At 41.7% G+C, this 24778-nt stretch overlaps 1 protein-coding gene and 1 long non-coding RNA gene across 3 annotated transcripts in view; both read right to left on the minus strand.

The window, feature by feature from the left end:
* The window catches only part of LOC130913649 (acyl-CoA dehydrogenase family member 11-like), a 33888-nt gene extending 10479 nt beyond the window's left edge, over positions 1 to 23409 (minus strand). Inside the window, exons 1-11 of one of the 2 annotated variants that reach the window (XM_057832423.1) lie at positions 23377 to 23409; positions 20448 to 20737; positions 11183 to 11406; positions 10988 to 11087; positions 4947 to 5064; positions 4712 to 4854; positions 4499 to 4651; positions 4298 to 4392; positions 4107 to 4206; positions 2434 to 2574; positions 2278 to 2370 (exon numbers count right to left, since the gene is read on the minus strand). In XM_057832423.1, the coding sequence (XP_057688406.1) occupies positions 2278 to 2370; positions 2434 to 2574; positions 4107 to 4206; positions 4298 to 4392; positions 4499 to 4651; positions 4712 to 4854; positions 4947 to 5064; positions 10988 to 11087; positions 11183 to 11406; positions 20448 to 20720 (1440 nt within the window). In that variant the 5' untranslated portion in view covers positions 20721 to 20737; positions 23377 to 23409. Of the gene's footprint in view, positions 1 to 2277; positions 2371 to 2433; positions 2575 to 4106; positions 4207 to 4297; positions 4393 to 4498; positions 4652 to 4711; positions 4855 to 4946; positions 5065 to 10987; positions 11088 to 11182; positions 11407 to 20447; positions 20738 to 22164; positions 22185 to 23376 lie in introns of those variants that run through there. The other variant, XM_057832422.1, reaches the window with a different exon arrangement.
* On the minus strand, positions 15802 to 18749 carry LOC130913655 (uncharacterized). Its single transcript, XR_009062799.1, has 3 exons — positions 18409 to 18749; positions 18179 to 18319; positions 15802 to 17608 (listed from the first exon to the last, which is right to left on the minus strand). It is a non-coding gene; the product is annotated as an uncharacterized LOC130913655 (long non-coding RNA).
* Positions 23410 to 24778: the final 1369 nt, after the last annotated feature.

Consider the following 24778-nt stretch of genomic DNA (forward strand, 5'->3'; position numbering starts at 1 on the left):
CAATTTTAACCATCTTCCCTGTCCCTGCTGAAGAAAAGCAGGCCCAAACCATGATGCTGCCACCACCATGTTTGACAGTGGGGATGGTGTGTTCAGGGTGATGAGCTGTGTTGCTTTTACGCCAAACATATCGTTTTGCATTGTGGCCAAAAAGTTCCATTTTGGTTTCATCTGACCAGAGCACCTTCTTCCACATGTTTGGTGTGTCTCCCAGGTGGCTTGTGGCAAACTTTAAACAAGACTTTTTATGGATATCTTTGAGAAATGGCTTTCTTCTTGCCACTCTTCCATAAAGGCCAGATTTGTGCAGTGTACGACTGATTGTTGTCCTATGGACAGACTCTCCCACCTCAGCTGTAGATCTCTGCAGTTCATCCAGAGTGATCATGGGCCTCTTGGCTGCATCTCTGATCAGTTTTCTCCTTGTTTGAGAAGAAAGTTTGGAAGGACGGCCGGGTCTTGGTAGATTTGCAGTGGTCTGATGCTCCTTCCATTTCAATATGATGGCTTGCACAGTGCTCCTTGAGATGTTTAAAGCTTAGGAAATCTTTTTGTATCCAAATCCGGCTTTAAACTTCTCCACAACAGTATCTCGGACCTGCCTGGTGTGTTCCTTGGTTTTCATAATGCTCTCTGCACTTTAAACAGAACCCTGAGACTATCACAGAGCAAGTGCATTTATACGGAGACTTGATTACACACAGGTGGATTCTATTTATCATCATCGGTCATTTAGGACAACATTGGATCATTCAGAGATCCTCACTGAACTTCTGGAGTGAGTTTGCTGCATTGAAAGTAAAGGGGCCGAATAATATTGCCCCACTTTTCAGTTTTTTATTTGTTAAAAAAGTTTAAATTATCCAATAAATGTTGTTCCACTTAACGGTTGTGTCCCACTTGTTGTTGATTCTTGACAAGAAAATTAAATTTCATATCTTCATGTTTGAAGCCTGAAATGTGGCGAAAGGTTGCAAGATTCAAGGGGGCCGAATACTTTTGCAAGGCACTGTATACTGTAGTATCATTTGTATTTAAAATTCTTATTATTATAAGTACAACTCTGCATTAACATACATTGTGTTCTTTTTGATATTAAAGAAAAAAGTAATATACAGTGGGGAGAACAAGTATTTGGGTAAGTAATTGGGTTTCCCATTGGCAGTGTATCAAATACTTGTTCTCCCCACTGTAGATCAACTTACAATAAAGTGTAAAAAAAACAACAACAAAAAAACATTTCCATTCAGTAAAAATACACCCAAGATAAATTTTTTGACACTTTTTGCTGCTGAAAAATAAAAATTAATAATATCAATAAATAATAATACATTCAAATTGATAAGCAACATTAACTCATTAGGACAATATGTCGAACAATTAAACCGAAAAAACAAAAATTAATACAACAAGAAGGACAGTGTCATTGGACAGAGGGACAGTTTTTATTTTATTTATTATTATATTGCACTGATCAGCTTGGTATGCCACTTTATATGATGCTGACAGTGCTCGCTGGTTTACTGATGTAACATTAACAAAGCAGGAGGATTGTTGGCAACATTTGGCACTCGCTGAAATAAAAAAAATCCTGCTGTCCGCTGCGAAAGTAAACAGTCTGGTCTTTCCTCGTCTCCCACTGTACTAAAAGTCAAAGCTAAATGCTACATATGCTTCGTCATATTTCCTTGTCTAAGCTTTTCATATCTCCAGACCTCTTTGCTGTGTGCTCTTGTTTTGTTCAAAAATACTGCGCACACGCTGAAAATGAGAGTGGAACTGCCACCCACTGAGTGGATGTGCAATTACATTTAATTCTACTATGACAAAAATGTATGTTCCCCAGGGTCACATGCGCCACCCCCAGCATTGCTCTGTGCCACCCTGGGGGAGCCCGCCCCACTATTTGAGAAGTACTGGGCTAGGGCCAATTGTCCCCAAAACCCTTTAAACTTCACATTGTGTGACCTGTTTTTTTTTGTTTTGTCTTTTTTTTTTGAGGAAAAAAAAAAAACATGAAAATTATCACTAGTTACTTTGCCAAGTAACTAATTACTCTTACATTCAGGTAACTGACTAACACAATTACTTTTTGGGAGAAGTAATTTGTAACTGTAATTAATTACTTTTTTAAAGTAAAATTAACAACACTGGTAAAGAGACGCCACAAAAATGACAAAAACCTTTTTTTTTTCTAACTATGATTGATACATCATAGAATGTTTTCATATATGCAATTAAGTGTGTTTTAATGCCAAAAAATCTGGGTTTCGTTACCTGCGCATCTCGAAGTAGGACAGGTAGCCCGGTGTCCTCAATGTAGCCCTGCCCGCCAAAACTCTCCAAACCCTCTGACACCACAGCGACTGCCTGAAATTATTCATGAGCTCAGGGGTCCATATTCACTATTCAATGTATACTGTAAGTGTTCACCTGTTTGCCAGTGTATAGTTTGACAACGGGTGTGAGCAGACGTAAGAGGTGAGCGTCAAGCTGCGTGGCGACGCCGCTCTCTTCTCGTCCCAGTAGCCGACACACATCCATCACCAAGAGGAAGGCGCCACGGGTCTCGACCTGCATGCGTGTATGGCAGGCATACAAAAAGTCCAGGTAGAAGGTTTCGGTCGTGTGCAGATAAGCAGGGTATTGCTTTTGTCATGTTCAAGAACTGCTCGGATTAGTAGATTTGACTCGGAAAAGGTTGAAAAACACTGTACCAGTGTTGTTTTCATCAACGATGACTATAGACCCCAATCACGTGACGTCACAACTCCGCCCCCCTGACTGGTGCCGCCATATTGTCCGTCAGCTCATCCTGTTTACATATTACCGCTACGTACATATTATGTCTGTAACGTTAAATACAATTAGAAAACGATTTTTATAATATATATATATATATATATATATATATATATATATATATATATATATATATATATTAGGGCTGTCAAACGATTAAAATTTTTAATTACAGCTTAAAAATTAATTAATCGTAATTAATCGCAATTCAAACCATCTATAAAATATGCCATATTTTTCTGTAAATTATATATATATTCTGTAAAATAAATTGTTGGAATGGAAAGATAAAACACAAGATGGATATACACATTCAACATACGGTACATAAGGACTGTAGTGGGCATTTCACTCTACTGTCATTTAAATCATTGAAGTCTATGCTGTCCTCACTCCGAAGCGTCTACTTTTTCCAAAGCTAGACAGCTAGTGAACGACGCCTTAATAATCAGACTTCCTTTTTCATCTGATTTATTAATAAAATGGCCTCAAACCATTGTCCTCTTCAGACCGTCGTAAAACTACAAAAAAAAAAGTACACAAGCATTGCATTAGCAACAACGTTAGCTTAGCACGCTATACAGGTTCACTAAACATAAACAAAAAGCGTCTCATACAAAAAATATAACATTTCGCTTACTAACATAATATGTACATTTTTTACAACAACCATACTTACGAACAAATCTGGTCCAAGGATCATATAAGCACAACATTACAACGTAGGCGTCAGCCCGAGACGTCATGCAGCCATATTGAACTGGCAAGAAAACAATAAACCATGTCGCAAAGCGACCACAAGAGTTCGCTGTTGGACAGCACAAAAAGCCTTGCTGTAAAACTTACCAAAAGGCAGAATACTGTGTGAGCAGGACATGTGCGTTAATTGCGTCAAATATTTTAACGTGATTATTTTTAAAAATTAATTACCGTGCGTTAATGCGATAATTTTGACAGCCCTAATATATATATTAAAAAAAGGCATGTCCGATATTTTTTTACCGATTCCGATACTTTGAAAATGACGTGATCGGACCCGATCGATCGGGACATCTCTAATAGAAATGACTGCTAAAACAGTTTTCTTTGCATTTCAGTAGTTTAAGAGGTTTGAACCCCCCCCCAAAAAAAGAAAGAAAAATTAAAATTTCTGGCTCTGTGGCGAACATCACGTTGGGGAGTTCCGGCAAGAAATTCTGGCCACTTTCACCCCTGACTATAAAACGTTAATGGTCGCAGAGATGTGTAAGAAAAGCAAGGATAGGAAATGCTGACAGGAACTTGCTGCCTCATGGCCAGCCTACCTCCAACCTGGCGAGTGTCTGCACATGCAACGGGTGCTCTTTAAGCTGCTTTCCGAAGGCGGTGCGGCGAGTGGAGTAGTCACGCGCTAACTGGACCACCCTGTGAGCACAGAGCACGCAAGTATAATTAATCAAGCAGAAGAGAATCAGCTTTATCAGTAATTAATACAAGTGAAAGAGTTCTATTGTGCCTTCTCATTGCTGCTGCTGCAGAGATGCTGTTGTGGATTCTGGTTATAGTTAGCATGTTCGCAATGGAGGCCACACCTCTTCCTTCTTCTGACAGCTGGTTAAAAAAAATCAGAGAAAATAGACAATAATTTGTACATAGTGTTATTTGGGAGTGTGCAGCCTCCATTTGGATTCAGTTTATACAAGTGTCCGGATTTAACCCTGTGTGCTCGTAGGCCGTCCAGAAGAAGCTCGGCTGTGGGCATCTGTCTGGTTCCCAGTTTGTCCTTCAGCTTCTGAACCTCAATCCCTCTCAGACAGCCATTACGGTCTCGACTGACCTCCGCGTAGAACAGGGACAAACCTCTGCTGCCCTGAAAAACACACATGTCATCAATGAAATGTCACCCTCACACTTACAGTGTGTGCAGTACCGGTGTGGTTTTTCCTGATTGGTCACACACTCTGGCTAGTGTGAGAGTCATGTCTGCATCGGTAGCGGAGGTGAACCACTTGTAGCCGTAAAGTTTGTACCAACCATTTGTTTGGGGAACTGCCACTGTTTCTGTACCACCGGCTGAACACACGCACACAGATAGACAAATGTAATAAGCACAGAAACACAGGAGTGGATGTTCTAATAGTGTAAGTATTGGAAGTCCAACTCACCTACATCAGAACCTCCTTGTCGCTCTGTCATCCACTGTCCTGATGTCCAGAAATGTTCAGGCTGACGGCTAGTTAGTCGGTTGAAGGCTTCTTGTACAGGCCAAGAAATGCCTATGGACTTTACATACAGTTGTGGTCAAAAGTTTACAAACACTTGTGAAGAACATAATGTCATGGGTCTCTTGAGTTTCCAGTTATTTCTACAACTCTGATTTTTCTCTGATAGAGTGATTGGAACAGATACTTCTTTGACACAAAATACATTCATGAAGTTTGGTTCTTTTATGACTTTATTATGGGTGAACAGAAAAAAGTGATCAAATCTGCTGGGTCAAAAATATACATATAGCAGCTCTAATATTTGGTAACATGTCCCTTGGCCATTTTCACTTCAATTAGGTGCTTTTGGTAGCCATCCACAAGCTTCTGGCAAGCTTCTGGTTGAATCTTTGACCACTCCTCTTGACAGAATTGGTGCAGTTCAGTTAAATTTGATGGCATCTGACATGGACTTGTTTCTTCAGCATTGTCCACCAAACACATTGCTGGGCATTGTGGCCAAACAGCTCGATTTTTGTTTCGTCTGACCACAGAACTTTCCTCCAGAAGGACTTATCTTTGTCCATGTGATCAGCAGCAAACTTCAGTCGAGCCTTAAGGTACCGCTTTTGGAGCAAGGGCTTCCTTCTTGCACGGCAGCCTCTCAGTCCATGGAGATGTAAAACACGCTTGACTGTGGAAACTGACACCTGTGTTCCAGCAGCTTCTAATTCTTGGCAGATCTGCTTTTTGGTGATTCTCGGTTGAATCTTCACCCTCCTGACCAATTTTCTCTCAGCAGCAGGTGATAGCTTGCGTTTTCTTCCTGATCGTGGCAGTGACAAAACAGTGCCATGCACTTTATACTTGCAAACAATTGTTTGCACTGTTGCTCTTGGGACCTGCAGCTGCTTTGAAATGGCTCCAAGTGACTTTCCTGACTTGTTCAAGTCAATGATTGTTCAAGTCAATAATCACTCACAAGAAATTGCTAATTTGTGTTGCTGTATGTATATTTTTGACCCAGCAGATTTGATCTCTTTTTCTGTTAACCCATAATAAAGTCATAAAAGAACCAAACTTCATGAATGTTTTTTGTGACAAAGAAGTATCTGTTCCAATCACTCTATCGGAGAAAAATCAGAGTTATAGAAATAACTGGAAACTCAAGAGAGCCATGACATTATAGTCTTCACAAGTGTATGTAAACTTTTGACCACAACTATATATCAAATTATAATCAACAGAAGAATTTATACTAATGCTTCGTCGTAGCTCGCAGCTTAGGTACATATATTTAAAGTGCGTAGCGGCTCACAGCTACCTTACTCCTACGTAATATTTGCGACTTTCTCTCGAGTTCTCATATTTATGCATTCAAGCTTCATCTACACCCAGTGAACGTGTGTTCTCCACTGCAAGAGACACTATTTGTCCAGAACGCTCATGCTTACTGCTTGAGAAGGCAGATATGATCATTTTCCTCAACAAAACCTGTTTCTGATTTGACCCTGTACCCATGCTAATCTGGACTGGGTTTTACAAGTTGTTTTTTTGTTTGTGTATTTCGTATTCTGCTCAAGGTTAGCCCATTAGTGGGAGCTCAGTAACATGTAAAAATGCCCGCAGTATAAGACACACTAAAACATAGGCAAAAGAATATGTGTAAATGTTTTCCCCGTGAGCTTTTTAAAAATAAACATCTTTGTGCATGTGCACTCCTGTGGAAAGAAACGTTATCATATTCAAGTTCAAAGACTGACATACACTTACCGGCCACTTTATTAGGTACACCATGCTAGTAACGGGTTGGACCCCCTTTTGCCTTCAGAACTGCCTCAATTCTTCGTGGCATAGATTCAACAAGGTGCTGGAAGCATTCGTCAGAGAGTTTGGTCCATATTGACACGATGGCATCACACAGTTGGTACAGATTTGTCGGCTGCACATCCATGATGCGAATCTCCTGTTCAACCACATCCCAAAGATGCTCTATTGGATTGAGATCTGGTGACTGTTGGAGGCCATTTGAGTACAGTGAACTCATTCTCATGTTCAAGAAACCAGTTTAAGATGATTACAGCTTTATGACATGGCGCATTATCCTGCTGAAAGCAGCCATCAGAAGTTGGGTACATTGTGGTCATAAAGGGATGGACATTAGCAACAATACTCAGGTAGGCTGTGGCGTTCCAACAATGCTCAATTGGTACCAAGGGGCCCAAAGAGTGCCAAGAAAATATTCCCCACAGCATTACACCACCACCACCAGCCTGAACCATTGATACAAGGCAGGATCCATCCATGCTTTCATGTTGTTGACGCCAAATTCTGACCCTACCATCCCAATGTCGCAGCAGAAATCGAGACTCATCAGACCAGGCAACGTTTTTCCAATCTTCTCTCGTCCAATTTCGATGAGCTTGTGCAAATTGTCGCCTCAGTTTCCTGTTCTTAGGTGAAAGGAATTGCACCCCGCATGGTCTTCTGCTGCTGTAGCCCATCTGCCTCAAACTTCGACGTACTGTGCGTTCAGAGATGCTCTTCTGCCTACCTTGGTTGTAACGTGTGGTTATTTGAGTCACTGTTGCCTTTCTATCAGCTCGAACCAGTCTGGCCATTCTCCTCTCACCTCTGGCATTTCCGCCCACAGAACTGCCGCTCACTGGATATTTTTTCTTTTTCGGACCATTCTCTGTAAACCCTAGAGATGGTTGTGCGTGAAAATCCCAGTAATCCCAACAAACATGCCACGTTCAAAGTCACTCAAATCACCTTTCTTCCCCATACTGATGCTCGGTTTGAACTGCAGGAGATTGTCTTAAACCATGTCTACAGTGGGGAGAACAAGTATTTGATACACTGCCAATGGGTCATTGGCAGTGTATCAAATACTTGCTCTCCCCACTGTACATGCCTAAATGCACTGAGTTGCTGCCATGTGATTGGCTGATTAGAAATTAAGTGTTAACAAGCAGTTGGACAGGTGTACCGAATAAAGTGGCCGGTGAGTGTATAAATACAAGTTAAAAAATAGCCTTGTGAGAAATTCATAGTTAATTGAAAGTTCATAACTTCATATAATTAAAAATAATAATAATTGAGAAGTTAAGAAATTAATACAAACCATGCATTTTTTTGGACACTGCCTATTAAAAGAATCGGAATCGAGAATCATTTGGAACAAGAATCGCAACGTGGAATCGGATCTGTTCAAATTCAAACGATGCCCAACCCAAATTATCGGCCCCTCTAACTACTAATGATCAGCATCGGTCCTGAAAAACCCACGTCTATCTCTACAGCACACCATGTCATAAAACCTATATTCTATACATCATACTAAAATAATGAGGATACATGAAAGATACATAATTTGTAGTAAATAAAGTTGGACCAATCAAGTGTTTTTTTGTTGTATACACCAAAGTAGTGCTGCAACGATTAATCGATTAAATAGAGTAATTCAATGAGAAAAAAGCTTCGAATCAAATCCTGCCGCATCGCTGATTTGTTTCATTAGAGTGGCGTTGTAATGGTTTGTTTTGAAAGTGTTGCAATTTATTTAATTGATTGGGATCAGGAGTGCCCAAGTCCAGTCCTCAAGAGTCCTTATCCAGCTTGTTTTCCATGTCTCCGTCCTTTAACACACCAGAAAAAAATGATCAGCTCATCAGCAAGCTCTGCAACAGCCTCATCATGATCCTGATGATTTGATTCAGGTGTGTTGAAGGAGGGAGACATGGAAAACAAGCTAGAAAGGGGCTCTCAAGGACCGGACTTGGGCACCCCTGATTTAGTTGGATACACTGTCTTCTAGTGGCAAGAGTGAATATGACATAACTCCTCTAACATGGCTGAATCTATTTGCTCCCTTTTAAGATCAACATGAGGTCGAAAGTTTTTGTTTAAGCTAATTTGTTTGTTTATGCATTTGTAATTTAGTTTAGAGGTGCATTTAGCATTTTTTTTAATATGTGGGAATATGTATTTGAACAATTTGCTAAGAGCTTTGAAAAAGTTAGCATTTTATAGCATTTCAGCTACCGGACATTTGGTATGCAAGTTAGCCAATTGTTCTTTTGTTGTACTTAGATGCCGATTGATTGATTTTTTTAGACCGTTTGAGGCTAAGCTCAGCTATTTTAATTTAAATGCATATATTGCTCTTGTAAATGAAAGTGCAATTTTTGTTTGAAGAAACACTCAGCTATTTTACGTATTTTGAATTCGCATTTAAAGCTCTTTTAAAAGTGCAATGTTCGCGAGCCAAAATAAATATTATTGCAGGCATAAGTGTTTGTAATCCGATTACTCTATTATTTGAACAAACTAGTCACTAGATTAATCGGTTACGTAAATGATCGGTAGCTGAAGCCCTACGCCAAAGTACAGTGGGGCAAATAAGTATTTAGTCAACCACCAATAGTGCAAGTTCTCCCACTTGAAAATATTAGAAAGGCCTGTAATTGTCAACACGGGTAAACCAGAAAAAAAAAAAAACAGAAAATCACATTGTTTGATTTTTAAAGAATTTATTTGCAAATCATGGTGGAAAATAAGTATCTGGTCAATACCAAAAGTTCATCTCAATACTTTGTTATGTACCCTTTGTTGGCAATAACGGAGCCCAAATGTTTCTGTAACTCTTCACAAGCTTTTCACACACTGTTGCTAGTATTTTGGCCCATTCCTCCATGCAAATCTCCTCTAGAGCAGTGATGTTTTGGGGCTGTCGTTGGGCAACACGGACATTCAACTCCCTCCACAGATTTTCTATGGGGTTGAGATCTGGAGACTGGCTAGGCAACTCCAGGATCTTGAAATGCTTCTTATGAAGCCACTCCTTTGTTGCCCTGGCTGTGTGTTTGGGATCATTGTCATGCTGAAAGACCCAGCCACGTCTCATCTTCAATGCCCTTGCTGTTAGAAGGAGATTTTCACTCAAAATCTATCGAAACATGGCCCCATTCATTCTTTCCTTTACACAGATCACTCGTCCTGGTTCCTTTGCAGAAAAACAGCCCCAAAGCATGATGTTTCCACCCCTATGCTTCACAGTGGGTATGGTGTTCTTCGGATACAATTCAGTATTCTTTCTCCTCCAAACACACGAGCCTGTGCTTCTACCAAAAAATTCTATTTTGGTTTCATCTAACCATAACACATTCGCCCAGTCCTCTTCTGCATCATCCAAATGCTCTCTTGTGAACCGCAGACAGGCCTGGACGTGCACTTTCTTCAGCAGGGGGACACGTCTTGCAGTGCAGGATTTGAGTCCCTGGCAGCGCATTGTGCTACTGATAGTAGCCTTTGTTACTGTGGTCCCAGCTCTCTGTAGGTCATTCACTAGGTCCCCCCGTGTGGTTCTGGGATTTTTGTTCACCGTTCTTGTTATCATTTTGACGCCACAGGGTGAAATCTTGCATGGAGCCCCAGATCGAGGGAGATTATCAGTGGTCTTGTATGTCTTCCATTTTCTAATAATTGCTTCCATAGTTGATTTCTTGACACCAAGCGTTTTACCTATTGCAAATTCAGTCTTCCCAGCCTGGTGCAGGTCTACAATTTCATCTCTGGTGACCTTCGACAGCGCTTTGAACTTGGCCATAGTGGAGTTAGGAGTGTAACTAACTGAGGTTGTGGACAGGTGTCTTTTATACTGATAATGAGTTAAAACAGGTGCCATTAATACAGGTAACGACTCGAGTGGAGCCTTGTTAGAAGTTAGACCTCTTTGACAGCCAGAAATCTTGCTTATTTGTAGGTGACCAAATACTTATTTTTCACTCTAATTTGGAAATAAATTCTTAAAAAAAATCAAACGATGTGCTTTTCAGTTTTTTTCCCCCCCATTCTGTCTCTCATGGTTGAGGTTTACCCATGTTGACAATTACAGGCTCTAATCTTTTCAAGTAGGAGAACTTGCACAATTACTGGTTAACTAAATACTTATTTGCCCCACTGTACTTACCGTGTTGAAAATCTATCAAGGTATTCACCTGTATGACTTTGGCAGCTCCGTCAGTCATAGCCAGAGGACAAGTGTAGAGGCCAGACGAGGGGGAGAAGATGTACAACTTGCTCATTTGATAAACCCGACTAGAACAAAAACAAACTTGGATCAACTCATCTTGTCAATGACAATACTGGTTATTCAATTAAGAGGAGGACGCAAGGGCTCGACGGTTAAAAACCTCCATTCTGCATGCGGCCTCTCGTAAGCGATCGCGACCAATCCCTCCTGCGCTGACAGATCTTTCATGCGTTTCCATGCTGGAGAGGTCACAATGTGGTCCACCCTGCGTCCCCAAGGGTCAAAGTGCACCAATCGAGGGGGAATGACTTCACACTCTCTTCCCCACGCATCTACCTCCGTCGCCACACGCTCGCCAAAGGCACACAAATCTGCAGACACTGCCTAGGAAATGGAAATTACACGGTAAATGATCGTATGTACTGCAGTTGCTGCCTATTTTTTTACTTTAGGATGCTAATTAGTATATTGACAATCTTGTATGAGTATGTGCTTGCCTGTAAAATCGCTTTCTGACAGTAATTTCAAATTTCAGCACTGCTTTTTCCATGATATTTACTTCTGTTGTCAACAATAATCCATGCGGCGATGCATCCCGATGCGGGGCATGGACGATTCGATTCGATGCGGGCAACAAGCCGAATCGTTCAGCGCATTTTAAAATATTTAAGACTAATAGCCTAGATTTTGAGCCCGAACCCGACCCGACCTGAATTTCGGGCCGAGTCGGGCCTAAAATGTCAATGATTTACATTCGGGCCGGGCCGGGCCGGACTTCTCGCTCGCTTTTTTTTTTTTTTTTTTTTAAATAAATATATGGCGGAAAACACAGACAAGACTGAAAAAGCAGTTTCTGCTCTTGCACTCCTCTTTAAAAGAAACTGCAGTATTTTAAGCCAAAACAACTGTTGTGTTTGATAGAAGAATGTCTATATGCTGCCATAGCAGATTCATGGTGCATTAAGCCCCCGAAATATTTTTAATTTGTCCGTTTTACCCTGAAAACCCCCGTTTACAGATGACGTGCTTCCACTTTTGTTTCAACCTAGCCATAAAAAGAAACTAAGTATTTATATTTATTATTCAAAATGTCTGTCATTTTTATCTTAGAATCATTAATTGATGTCTAACAGCTGCCACCTGCTGTCAATATTGTTGTCGACCAACATGCCTCCTAGCCTGCATTGCAGTGCTACAGATGTAAATAGCCATCAAAATTCATGTACTGTGCTATGTTCCATTTGTTTCATTAATTGATAGTTTTGGTGTTTGGTAACACTTTTTTTGACAATGGCACCATAAGACTGTCATAAGACAATCATAATTATCACACTGTCATGAGCATGAATAAATACTTATAACAGATGTCATTTAGTGTCATCATGCAAATTATCTCATTTTTGAATGGATGTAAAAGATCCCAGCTGGACATAATCACATAATATGCCGGATGACATTTAATGGCATCTGTCATAAGCATTCAGTAATGCCCATGATAGTGTCATGTCATAATTATAGTTTTGAAAATAGGCCCCCTACGGATCGGCCCCGTTTCCCGTGTCATGTCAAGTATTATGAAGTGTATGGCTCATGACAGTGTCATGCAGGGGTCGCGTTAACCGGATATTTTCCGTCGTTGACCGGTTTTTTAAAACGGTGACGGAAAAAACTGAAGTCCGTCCGTCATTTTGACAGGTTGCAATTCCCAACCCCAGACCACAGGGTGGCGAGTTAGCATATTAATTAGCTATTGTCTCTCTCAATGCATGACGTCGTTGGCTCTTCTGTCAGAGTATTGTAGCGTCACCGGGGTCTGGCGGCGGCACCGTGATTGACACATCAATGCAAGGTTCTTATTGGTGCACCCGGTGTGCCAGCGCGTCATCCAATTGATGGACAAGATTGCTGCCTGTGTATAGACCCCAATCACATGACGTCACAACTCCGCCCCCCTGACCAGAGCCGCCATATTGTGTGTCAGCTCGTCATGTTTACTCATTACCGCTACGTACATGCCTCCTATTACGGCGTGTTTTTGCTCGTTAATATTAATAATCAAAATGGTGAAGGCGTGTGTGGCGGTTGGTTGCTGTAACAGAGAAGATAGACGGAGAGACTTGAAGTTCTACCGTATTCTGAGAGACCCGAAGATGAGAGCGAGGTGGACTGCTGTAATTCGACAAGAAATCTGGGCACCAAACGATCACCACAGACTATGTAGTCGTCATTTTATATCTGGTAAGATTAGACATGTGCCGGTTACCGGTTTCACGGTTTACCGTGGTGTGAAAACGTCGCGGTTTCAAAACCACTAAAATTTTCCGTCACACCTTAGTACGGTATTCGCTATTTTTCATGTGCCAAAATGCAGCCGAACTGACTTGGTGCGGCAGCGCTCACCCTTCCCGTTTGTTGCCGTGAGTGTCAGTGATGCTATTCAGCTAAACAGCCAGCAAACCCCCAAAAGAAGCCCTCCAAACACAAGGCGTACTTTTCTTCAATTTATTGAGCTCTCAAATCGTAGTGAAATATACAAATGAATACATTTAAAACGTTGTACAATTGTATTTTTCCACGTGTGATTCGGTTCAACAGGATAGCAATAGCAACATTAAAAAGTTCGCCAAAAACAAAACACACATTTCCCTTTCAAATTCAATATACAAACTAACTAAAACTTACAAAGACGAATGTTAGCCTAAGCTAAGCTGGGAGAGCAGCTTTGTCGAGGTTTTATAACTCTCAGCCGCTGAGTGAGAAACAAGCTTGAATGAAGGGGGAAGAAAAAGGAGCGCGTCAAAGATCGCTAATTGAGAGAGGGAGGTCTCACTCCTCACTTTTTTTTTTTTTTTTTTTAAGATGAAACCTTTCCACAACAGTATTTACATTTTAACTAATTTATAAAACTAACTTATAAATTTTTAACTAACTTATTAACTTATTAAATTTTTGTTCTTTTTAACACAAAGGCATGGCATCATGTAGACTAGAGTTGACACAGTGGCTGAAAATCGCGAAACTTCACTTGAGCCCCCCCCCCCCCCACACACACACACACACAAAAGAAAAGTCATAAAGTATATATTTTTAATTTTATTTAGAAGTGTTTTTACTTTTTTATAGCAATTATTTTCTTTTTACTCTAATATTGAGCAACTTGAGCTGTGGCTGTGGGTATAGTCTAGGTTCTATATATTTGAATTTTATATTTAAAATATTTATTTTTTGATTATTTTCACATAATATTCATGTTCCAATTTGCAAATAAGTTTTGAAAAAAAATCCTGTTCAATGGAAAAAATTTTTTTTTTTTTTTTTTTGGAAAACCCATACATCTCAAAATTTTGGAGCTATGATTGAAATACCGTGATACCGTGAAACGAGGTAAACCACCTCCGTGAAGTTGGCCCCCCATCAGACGCAAATTTATATAAAAATTATGTCAATCGTTTGTGCTATGATTGTGCTGGTTTGTGCTGCAAAAAGTTTCGTTTGTGCCATCATCGTTTTGCAGTTATTAAACATTGTTTTTTAGGTCATCCAGAGTTCACCCAGCCCCCCATCTGTGGCAGAATGGAACCCCAGTGGTGTCATTTGATTCTGCCTCGTTAGTGCTGGATTGTGCTGAAAAAAGTTTTGTTTGAACTGCTACGGTTTTCGAGATATTCATAAAAATGTACAGTGATGACGTCACGCGCAGCCCCCCATCAGACGCAAATTTATATAAAAATTATGTCAATCGTTTGTGCTATGATTGTGCTGGTTTGTGCTGCAAAAAGTTTCGTTTGTGCCATCATCGTTTTGCAGTTATTAAACATTGTTTTTTAGGTCATCCAGAGTTCACCCAGCCCCCCATCTGTGGCGGAATGGAACCCCGGTGGTGTCATTTGATTCTGCCTCGTTAGTGCTGGATTGTGCTGAAAAAAGATTTGTTTGAACTGCTACGGTTTTCGAGATATTCATAAAAATGTATAGTGATGACGTCACTCGCAGCCCCCCATCAGACGCAAATTTATATAAAAATTATGTCAATCGTTTGTGCTATGATTGTGCTGGTTTGTGCTGCAAAAAGTTTCGTTTGTGCCATCATCGTTTTGCAGTTATTAAACATTGTTTTTTAGGTCATCCAGAGTTCACCCAGCCCCCCATCTGTGGCGGAATGGAACCCCGGTGGTGTCATTTGATTCTGCCTCGTTAGTGCTGGATTGTGCTGAAAAAAGTTTTGTTTAAACTGCTACGGTTTTTGAGATATTCATAAAAATGTCTAGTGATGACGTCACGCGCAGCCCCCCATCTGCGGCGGAATGGAACGGCGATGATGCCATTTTTTTCTTCATCGTTAGTGCTGGTTTGTGCTGCAAAAAGTTTCGTTTGTGCCATCATCGTTTTGCAGTTATTAAACATTGTTTTTTTAGGTCATCCAGAGTTCACCCAGCCCCCCATCTGCGGCGGAATGGAACCCCAGTGGTGTCATTTGATTCTGCCTCGTTAGTGCTGGATTGTGCTGCAAAAAGTTTTGTTTGAACTGCTACGGTTTTCGAGATATTCATAAAAATGTCTAGTGATGACGTCACGCGCAGCCCCCCATCTGCGGCGGAATGGAACGGTGATGATGCCATTTTTTTCTTCGTCGTTAGTGCTGGATTGTGCTGCAAAAAGTTTTGTTTGAACTGCTACGGTTTTCGAGATATTCATAAAAATGTCTAGTGATGACGTCACGCGCAGCCCCCCATCTGCGGCGGAATGGAACGGCGATGATGCCATTTTTTTCTTCGTCGTTAGTGCTGGATTGTGCTGCAAAAAGTTTTGTTTGAACTGCTACGGTTTTCGAGATATTCATAATAATGTGAAGTGATGACCTCAGTTTTCAGCGCTGCGGGCCGCACAATAGATCAGGAATAAGATTGCGTCCACTGACAGGTTTCAGTGACGTTCTCCGCTGATCTATCGGTTGTTGTCTCCTACGTCATCACGACCACCTGAGCCGCCATCTTTCGTGTATCTCAGTGACCTGGACTACATCCGCCGCAGTCACGTTTGTTTTGTTGAGTTTTGCGGGGAAGCAGCCACGCGAATGTCACATCAAAATGGAAAAAAGCCTGAAGAACGACAAGACTCCTTATGTGGAGAAGCTTGAAAAGGAAGCGAGAGATCGGTATTTGTCAGTTATGGTGCTTCTGCCGTGGTCTGAAGACCAAAGATGACTTGTTGCGTGTGATAATGAGAACTGCCCCATTATTATTTAACCTGTGTTGGTCTACACAACATGACACAGCTAAAGACATATGTCAGTTCTGCTCTCTGTGCTCCACTTAAGTTAGTGGTGATTGGTAGTTTGTGATTTGCTTTAACTGACAATTTGGCAACATTAAAAGTACTTGGCCAAAGTAGTAAACTGTCGTCCTTTGTATAAACATTATTATGCGTGTGTGTGTGTGTATATATATACATATATATATATACATACATACATAAAATACAGTATTGACACAAATGCTGTACTTACAAAGAATAGGATTCAAGATGACAATGTTTTATTAAGTACAATCAAGTCACAACAAAATACAAAAAATCAACAACAGCTAAATTTGAAAGGCTGAAACTGTTAGCATACTAAATGGTACCTTTCACGTATAACAGTACAAACTACAAAACAGTTGGGCAAAGGTTTGTAAGGGCACCGCAAACATAAAACAATCTTTACAACAATGTGCAATCTTCGCCATCACATGGCAGAACCACGTTAATAGGTATAGTTCCTGTTAGGATCTTATACTTCTGGCAAAGATTACCAATTACCTGTTCAACATGGATCCTCAAATGTGCCATCTTCCTAGTCTCCTCCACATCCCTACCAGCTAACTGACAGCGACCGTTTGTGAACGCAGGGAGTTGGACCTCTGCACATAACATACCCACGTGTTCTTGAATATCAAAACCTCTGTCAGCCAAGACAATGTCCCCAGGCAAAAGGTTATTGAGCAAAGCACTGTTCAAGGTGATATGTTTGTCACTTGTGCAACCACCCCAACCTTTTGACATGAAACAAATTCCCCACTTTGGTGTGATTCCAATTAGGTATTTCATGGTGTAGTTATGCTTATAACTAGAAAACATTTGCGCACGGGCCTTAATATTTGATGGTTTCTCTGTAATTTTATTTTATTTTTTTTTTAAATCAATAATCACTGCAACTCTGCGTCTGAAGGACTCAACAAACTCGTGAGGCATTGTTTTATAGAGTGTTTCTCTGTTGGGCCAAACAATTGCTCGTCTCAAATTAGCATGTACAAAGGGCACCATGTCATTGAATACTCAGTACACAGTCTTACGGGAAACATGGAATATGTGTGCAATGTGTAGTGCAGACAGGTCCTAACGCAGGCGCATGAAGGTCAGAAGGAGCATCTGAAGGGCGCTGAAGGCTCCTCCTGTAGCGCACCAACGTCCTCCTCCATCCTCAATTTCTCATGCCTACTTCGTCTAGAAGAGCGGTCCACGTTGGTGGGTTGAACACATGTGTGTCCCAGGCGTAAGGATGGTGCCCAGTCAGGGTCTGCCTCATTTCTTTCATATGCTGGTTTTCCTGCAATTACAAAAGTCGTATCAGTCATACAACAGGTTAACATTAGTTACTTAAATTGGATTTTAAAGCTCTGTAGTGTGTCTAAACTGGTGGGAACTGCCTTCATATGGCACTGATGTGTATGCAACAGATTTTTTAAAATTTATTAATTATTTATTTTTTAAGTTTAACTGATCATTAGGCATAACAAACAAGCAGAAGATTTCTTCTGGTGATTTAGTAGATCTGTAGTCTCCTCCACAGACTGCTTGGTCAAGCATATCAGTAGCCTAAGCGGGAGGTAAATATAGCATTTTTTTCTAACACATCTCCCATACTTATAATCATTCATGGTGTGCTGTTACATCTTCATTAATACCCTTACTTTGTTACCTTTGAACTGTTTTTTTGTGTACTAGTATCATACGGTGAACGCCTGTGGTTTATGCACAGTTAGCCAGTAGGGCTACAGTTAGCCTCTCTTAGACACTAGCGTGGTTAGCCAAAGCAAGCAACACAACCACACGCCATAAGCGTTTAAATGCAGTCAGTATCAGCGTCCGAAGAACATTAACACTTCCAGTTACTTACCTTTATGGAAATGTAGGGAACAGACCGACATGTTTTCAGTTGATGAATGAAAAGCGATGGCCTTTCTTCTCACCGCTGCAACCATTCAAGCCTCTTGGTCAACTCATCGGAGTTCCATATTTTCTCTTCCAGGCGGGAATGCTAAAAAAAAAAAAACGTATCCCATCCTTTTTGCATTCGTTTCTATCATGGGACCTAGAATGGCAGTCTTTCAAACAACACGAGTGTACCATTTTCAACGATTACCACGCAGAATGGATGCCGAGCAAAGGATCGCGTCACGGGCTTGTTGTTGTTGTACAATACACGAAAACCCACAATGCATTGCGCCAGAAACGTCACGAGACAAGAACCGATTGTGCGGCCCGCAGCGCTGAAAAAAAGGTCATCACTTTACATTATTATGAATATCTCGAAAACCGTAGCAGTTCAAACAAAACTTTTTGCAGCACAATCCAGCACTAACGACGAAGAAAAAAATGGCATCATCGCCGTTCCATTCCGCCGCAGATGGGGGGCTGCGCGTGACGTCATCACTAGACATTTTTATGAATATCTCGAAAACCGTAGCAGTTCAAACAAAACTTTTTGCAGCACAATCCAGCACTAACGACGAAGAAAAAAATGGCATCATCGCCGTTTCATTCCGCCGCAGATGGGGGGCTGCGCGTGACGTCATCACTAGACATTTTTATGAATATCTCGAAAACCGTAGCAGTTCAAACAAAACTTTTTGCAGCACAATCCAGCACTAACGACGAAGAAAAAAATGGCATCATCGCCGTTCCATTCCGCCGCAGATGGGGGGCTGCGCGTGACGTCATCACTAGACATTTTTATGAATATCTCGAAAACCGTAGCAGTTCAAACAAAACTTTTTGCAGCACAATCCAGCACTAACGAGGCAGAATCAAATGACACCACTGGGGTTCCATTCCGCCACAGATGGGGGGCTGGGTGAACTCTGGATGACCTAAAAAAACAATGTTTAATAACTGCAAAACGATGATGGCACAAACGAAACTTTTTGCAGCACAAACCAGCACAATCATAGCACAAACGATTGACATAATTTTTATATAAATTTGCGTCTGATGGGGGGCTGCGCGTGACGTCATCAATGTACATTTTTATGAATATCTCGAAAACCGTAGCAGTTCAAACAAAACTTTTTTCAGCACAATCCAGCACTAACGAGGCAGAATCAAATGACACCACCGGGGTTCCATTCTGCCACAGATGGGGGGCTGGGTGAACTCTGGATGACCTAAAAAACAATGTTTAATAACTGCAAAACGATGATGGCACAAACGAAACTTTTTGCAGCACAAACCAGCACAATCATAGCACAAACGATTGACATAATTTTTATATAAATTTGCGTCTGATGGGGGGCCAACTTCACGGAGGTCGTGAAACCGCGGTATTTTTGCTCACGGTTATCGTACCGTCAAAATCTCATACGGGCACATGCCTAGGTAAGATGCATTTAATATATATTTAGAAGATTTTGGGCTGACAACCACAATTAAGATCATTGTGTGACGTTGGTGATTGGGGTCTATATCGTTGCCTCTTTTTCTTTGGGGGCGGAGTTGTTGGCGGTAAGCAGAGTAAAAAGGGAGAAAAATACCACGACTTCCGTGTCTAATTTTTCGCCACCAAGCAAGCGTTACAATATTAATTAATTAAAAATGAATGAAAACTAAATACTATTGAATATGTCATCATTATCATTTTAAAAATTTAAGTGACGGGTAAAAATAGGCTATGACCGGATTTTTATGACCCTGTCAGTCAAAATGACAGACAACAAAAATGTCTAGCGCAACCTCTGGTGTCATGTCATACTTATGACGGTCTTATGACAGTCTTATGACGCCACTGTCAAATAAAGCGTTACCTATTAACCCAAATAAATCAACAAATAAGCGGCACTGGACTATAAGCCGTAGGATTCAAAATGAGGGCAAAAAGTAGCGGCTTAGAGTCCGAAAATTTCGGTATATCTGAAAGTATACTATTTTCATTTGACTTCAACCAGGAGCCAATAAAAAGTTGTTTAATGTCTGACCGCTTGTGTTGCCTCATGGTTCACGAAAAATATGCTTTGCTTTAGAATTTTAATGCATGCCAGGCTTTAATGCATCGCGATGCATTGCCGAATCGAATCGAACCGAATCGTGACCCTCTGAATTGAATCGTGGCCCTCCGAATCGTAATCAAATCGTGAGGGCAGTGCCGATGCACACCTCTACTAGTTACGCACCTCGTGAGGCAGGTGTCTCCTCAAGTATCCCCTCAAAAGGGCATCCTCCAGAAAAGGGTTCTTGAGCACAGGTCGGTCCTGAAAGAACGATCCAAGCCTGGCTGCAGAAAAAGGCAGAGCTGCCGCCGTTTCCCAGAGTTGCTCTTCCTCAGATGGCCTCGAGCCTGCTTTAACACTACTGATATATCTGATGTTGATAGGGGTCCTGGTGGCACCACACAGCACCTTCCAGCCACTACAGCCTGCAGAGAGGCACTGCTTTGCGCCAGACATGGCTCTCTGTCCCCGAGCTGAAAAGGAGTGGGAGTCAGAAAAACAAGCTATTTTCATGCTTCTGTTGTGAGTTTATCGCTAGTAGACGTCCAATCCATTTGAAGTGGGAGGGATGGCAGCGAATGAACAAATTTGGCAATGGCATCCAATGAGTTTCATTTGGGGGCATGTCAAGTAGTGGCGTGGGAAGTGGGGTGCTGCAGCAACATGTACAATGGGGTAAATAAGTATTTGTGCAAGTTCTCCCACTTGAAAATATTAGAGAGGCCTGTAATTGTCAACATGGGTAAACCTCAACCATGAGAGACAGAATGTGGAGAAAAAAAAACAGAAAATCACATTGTTTGAGTTTTAAAGAATTTATTTGCAAATCATGGTGGAAAATAAGTATTATTGGGATAAATTTGATAACCCTACCTTAAGCCTAAACCAAAGACTCTGGATGAGTGTAACATATTATGTCTGTAACGTTAAATACAATTAGAAAACGATTTAATTAAAATATAAATATTTACAGTATATTAAAAAAAGGCATGGCCGATATTTTTTTGCCGCTTCTGATACTTTGAAAATGACGTGATCGGACCCGATCGATCGGCATCATCTCTAAATAAAATACCTAGCTGAAAATAAGCTTAACATACTTATTTTAAGCAAAAGCTTTGTATATTTCATATAAAAAAAACTTGTCAGATATGTTCTTATTTCAAGAATAGATATTGTTGAAAACATTATTTGAAAGCTTTTTTTCTTGATTTAGGTGAAAAATTACCAACTTTTAGATGTATGGGCTTCAGAACAAAAACTAGTAATATTTACTTCAAGTAAGTGGAGGAATCTGACGCATTAATCAGTTAACTAGCCTTTAACACGCAAAACAAGATGGAGAAAATTATTCGACGAGATTTTTAAAAAAATGATCAGATTAAGACGTTATACTTGAAATTTGCAGTGTGAAACAAGGGTCCCCAGGGGCCCCAGGCAACATGGGGCCCTTTGAGCATGTGGAAGTAAGGGGGACAGTTGGACTTGGAGCAATAGCATATTTAATAAAAGTCTAATAACGCCTCGCTCTCATGGAGCGCTTTTTAGGACATTCAAAGTGCCCCCCCCCCAGTTGCATTAATACATACATATTTGTGCAGTAAAATGAACACGAAGGTGGTGGGGGGGGCGGGGGGTTCGAGTCTTGGCCATAAAAATGGCGAAAACTAAGCGCTTTACACTCATATGGATGTACAACATCATTTTAAGATGCTAAACTAACACCTTCCCTCTTAAAGCAAATGTGCAATGCGAATATAATGTAAAGAACGCTCTCCTCGACGCAGCGAGAACGAGTGGGATCAACCAGCCGACGTAACAGGAAAAACACGAAACGGTCGCGCTGATAACGGCTCTAACTTATCATAAGAACTTTATGGCATGAACAGGAAATACTTACATTCGTTCATGGACGCACAGATTAATCCTCTAACAGGTGGGGTGGCCGTCCTCTGCTCGAAATGCGCACCGTACGCTTACGCCTATTCTTGTTCTCAGAATATGCAGCGCTTGTGACATAGGACAAAAACAGGACTGGTTCCTATGGGAACGTACGCAGCGGCATACCGCATACCCAAGGAACCTTGCTAAAAGGAGTATTAAAATTGCTAATAAAATCGTTTAGGATTGTTTTAGATGCATATATGTTATATTTTTCTTATAGAGTATTCAATGAGGAATACGTTAGACCCATTAATAGACTTTCTTGGAAAAATCACCATTTCTTTAAGTAGTCACATGAATAATGAGATGGACTGTGAAAACCAACATAAAATATTACAGCAAGGACATTTCATAAAGTTCTTGGTGAATCACTCTTTGCACATACATGCAGTGTTAAAACTGATTGGACTTGCTTAAACATGTATGCAAATTGGGACTGATAACAAAAATGTTGGATAATCTGCCAAATGATTCCATGGTATTGAATCACTCCCAATACTTGTAGCTACAACAGTGCGGTGAAGGTGAGTGTGTTAAATCTTTGTGTGTCAAATCTGTTGGCCCTCTGGGGGCCCCTGCTGGCTGGGGGCCCTAGGCAATTGCCTGCGTATGCCTAATGGGACGCTACACCTCTGGTTAGTTTGCATTTACCATTTAGCCCATTTTAGCCTATCAATTAATTAGGTTCACATTGGTGAGAAATGTAGCCCTGACCCTTGTTCACCCAATCTGTTTGATTTTATTGAGGTCCCATCCCCTGGAGCCTGTCCTGCAGTTGATTTCCTCTATTTAGGAGTGTTATTCATTTTAATTTGTTTAGACCCAAATGATAAAAGTGGAGAAAACCAAACCAAACGCAGAAGTCGAAAATGCTGTCAGAAACTGGGCAACCACAGGTAGGTTGACCTCGTATCTGGGTCAAAGTTCATTTAATGTCATTATCGGTGCGGAATAACATGTTTCTTATTGTTTAGTCATGTTTTGGTTAGCTTCTCTACCGAGTTAGCAGAGTTTTACGAGAACTTTGCAAACCAGTTGAACTCGGTCTAGTTGCCCAACTAGTTTCTTTTATAGCTATTTATGGTGACAACTAGAGTGTTCAAAGTGATTTTGTCATGTTGCGTCATTAAGCCAAACGTAAATAAGAGGTTAGGGAAGGAGTGCTTACCTAGCAGAGAAGCAGCTGTTTATTTTCACCAAGCCTTTCAAAATAAGAGCATGCAGTAGTCGTCTGCATTATAGGTCAGGTGACTGAAAACTTAACCTATTAAAGAGATATCGCCCACATATACGTGGATATTTGGTATATAAAATAGGGTGACTAAAATGCTTTTAAATAAACACATTTTAATATTTTATTATTGCTATGAATAAATAAAATTATAAATGAATAAAAATTTTAATAAAACTAAAATGAATAAAAACATACACTGGTTATGGCCCCTCATAACTGACGTTAATGAAGAAATTTTTAAAAAAAATAAATTTAAAAAAAAGGTGGGGATGCGCGCGCCTTCGTCCCTTGGGCCTGTCTTCAACTCCGTCAGCCTCTCCACTGCTGCCATTCTATCCGTGGGGTCTTCGGCGGCCCCCGTGGGTGGGGCTTGCTGTCCCTTGCTGTGGGGGTGGTTGTCCCCTGGTCTCAGGCCTATGGTGTGGTGCCTGTTCGGGGATGCGGGGTGGATGCCCAGGGGGCAGGAGCGGCGGAGGTGGGGTGGGTATTCTAGGACGGGGGGGTGGTTGGGGCCCTGGTGCTTCTCTCCCCCTGCGGCCGGTGGTTCTGGCAGGCGGGGCCCCGCCTGTGGGAGCCTGCCTATAAACTCACGCAAGCTTCATTTTGCACTGCAAGTATCTTTCACCTTCTGGCACCTACTCACTCATTCGTGTCTTCAGAGAGAGTCGGAATAGGGCCGTACAGTCCCGGGCTGACTCCCCCTTGATTTTAGCCGCCCCAAGGATTTGGGGCGGCTAGGACTGGTTGGGGGTGGTGACATGACAATTGCTTCCCTGCCGCAGGCACCGTCATTTCTTCACTTCTTTTAACACACCAAGAGGGGCTTCGGCGAGAGGCGGTGAGATGTGCGGCTGGGAAGAACTTCCATGCGGCGGTCCCACTGCCCTCAGCCGGGCTCTTCTATTTTAATGCATATACTGCACTACCCTCCCCACACAATCCCATCACGGTGCTTTGGCAGCTATAGTAATAGGGCGGAGATGGGACCCACACTTTTTGGCGCGGCTCCCGGGTGTGGCCTCTCCTTCACCTGGCTGCCGGTTGCGGGGCTCTGGTCCCGTGCCGCCCCGCGGCAGCTTCTCTGCACTCTCTGGCTTATGCCATCCCCTCTCTTTTCTACGGGGCGGGTCGCTGGTGGGTTGGCAGGGTGTCCTCCACTCCGGGTGGGGACCCTGTCCTGTGCCGTGACTGTTGCGGGGTTGCAGCGGTGGCTGGTGGGCTGGTCTGTGCTGGGGGCGGGCGTGGGGAGCGGTGGCGCGTCCCCTCATCCCTTCCCTGAAGCCCGGTTAATGGAGGCGCGGATTGTCCGGCGGGGGACCCTCCTGGATTCCTGGGG

The sequence above is a fragment of the Corythoichthys intestinalis genome, chromosome 3 (genome assembly GCF_030265065.1).
Source record: "Corythoichthys intestinalis isolate RoL2023-P3 chromosome 3, ASM3026506v1, whole genome shotgun sequence".
Taxonomy (NCBI): domain Eukaryota; kingdom Metazoa; phylum Chordata; class Actinopteri; order Syngnathiformes; family Syngnathidae; genus Corythoichthys; species Corythoichthys intestinalis.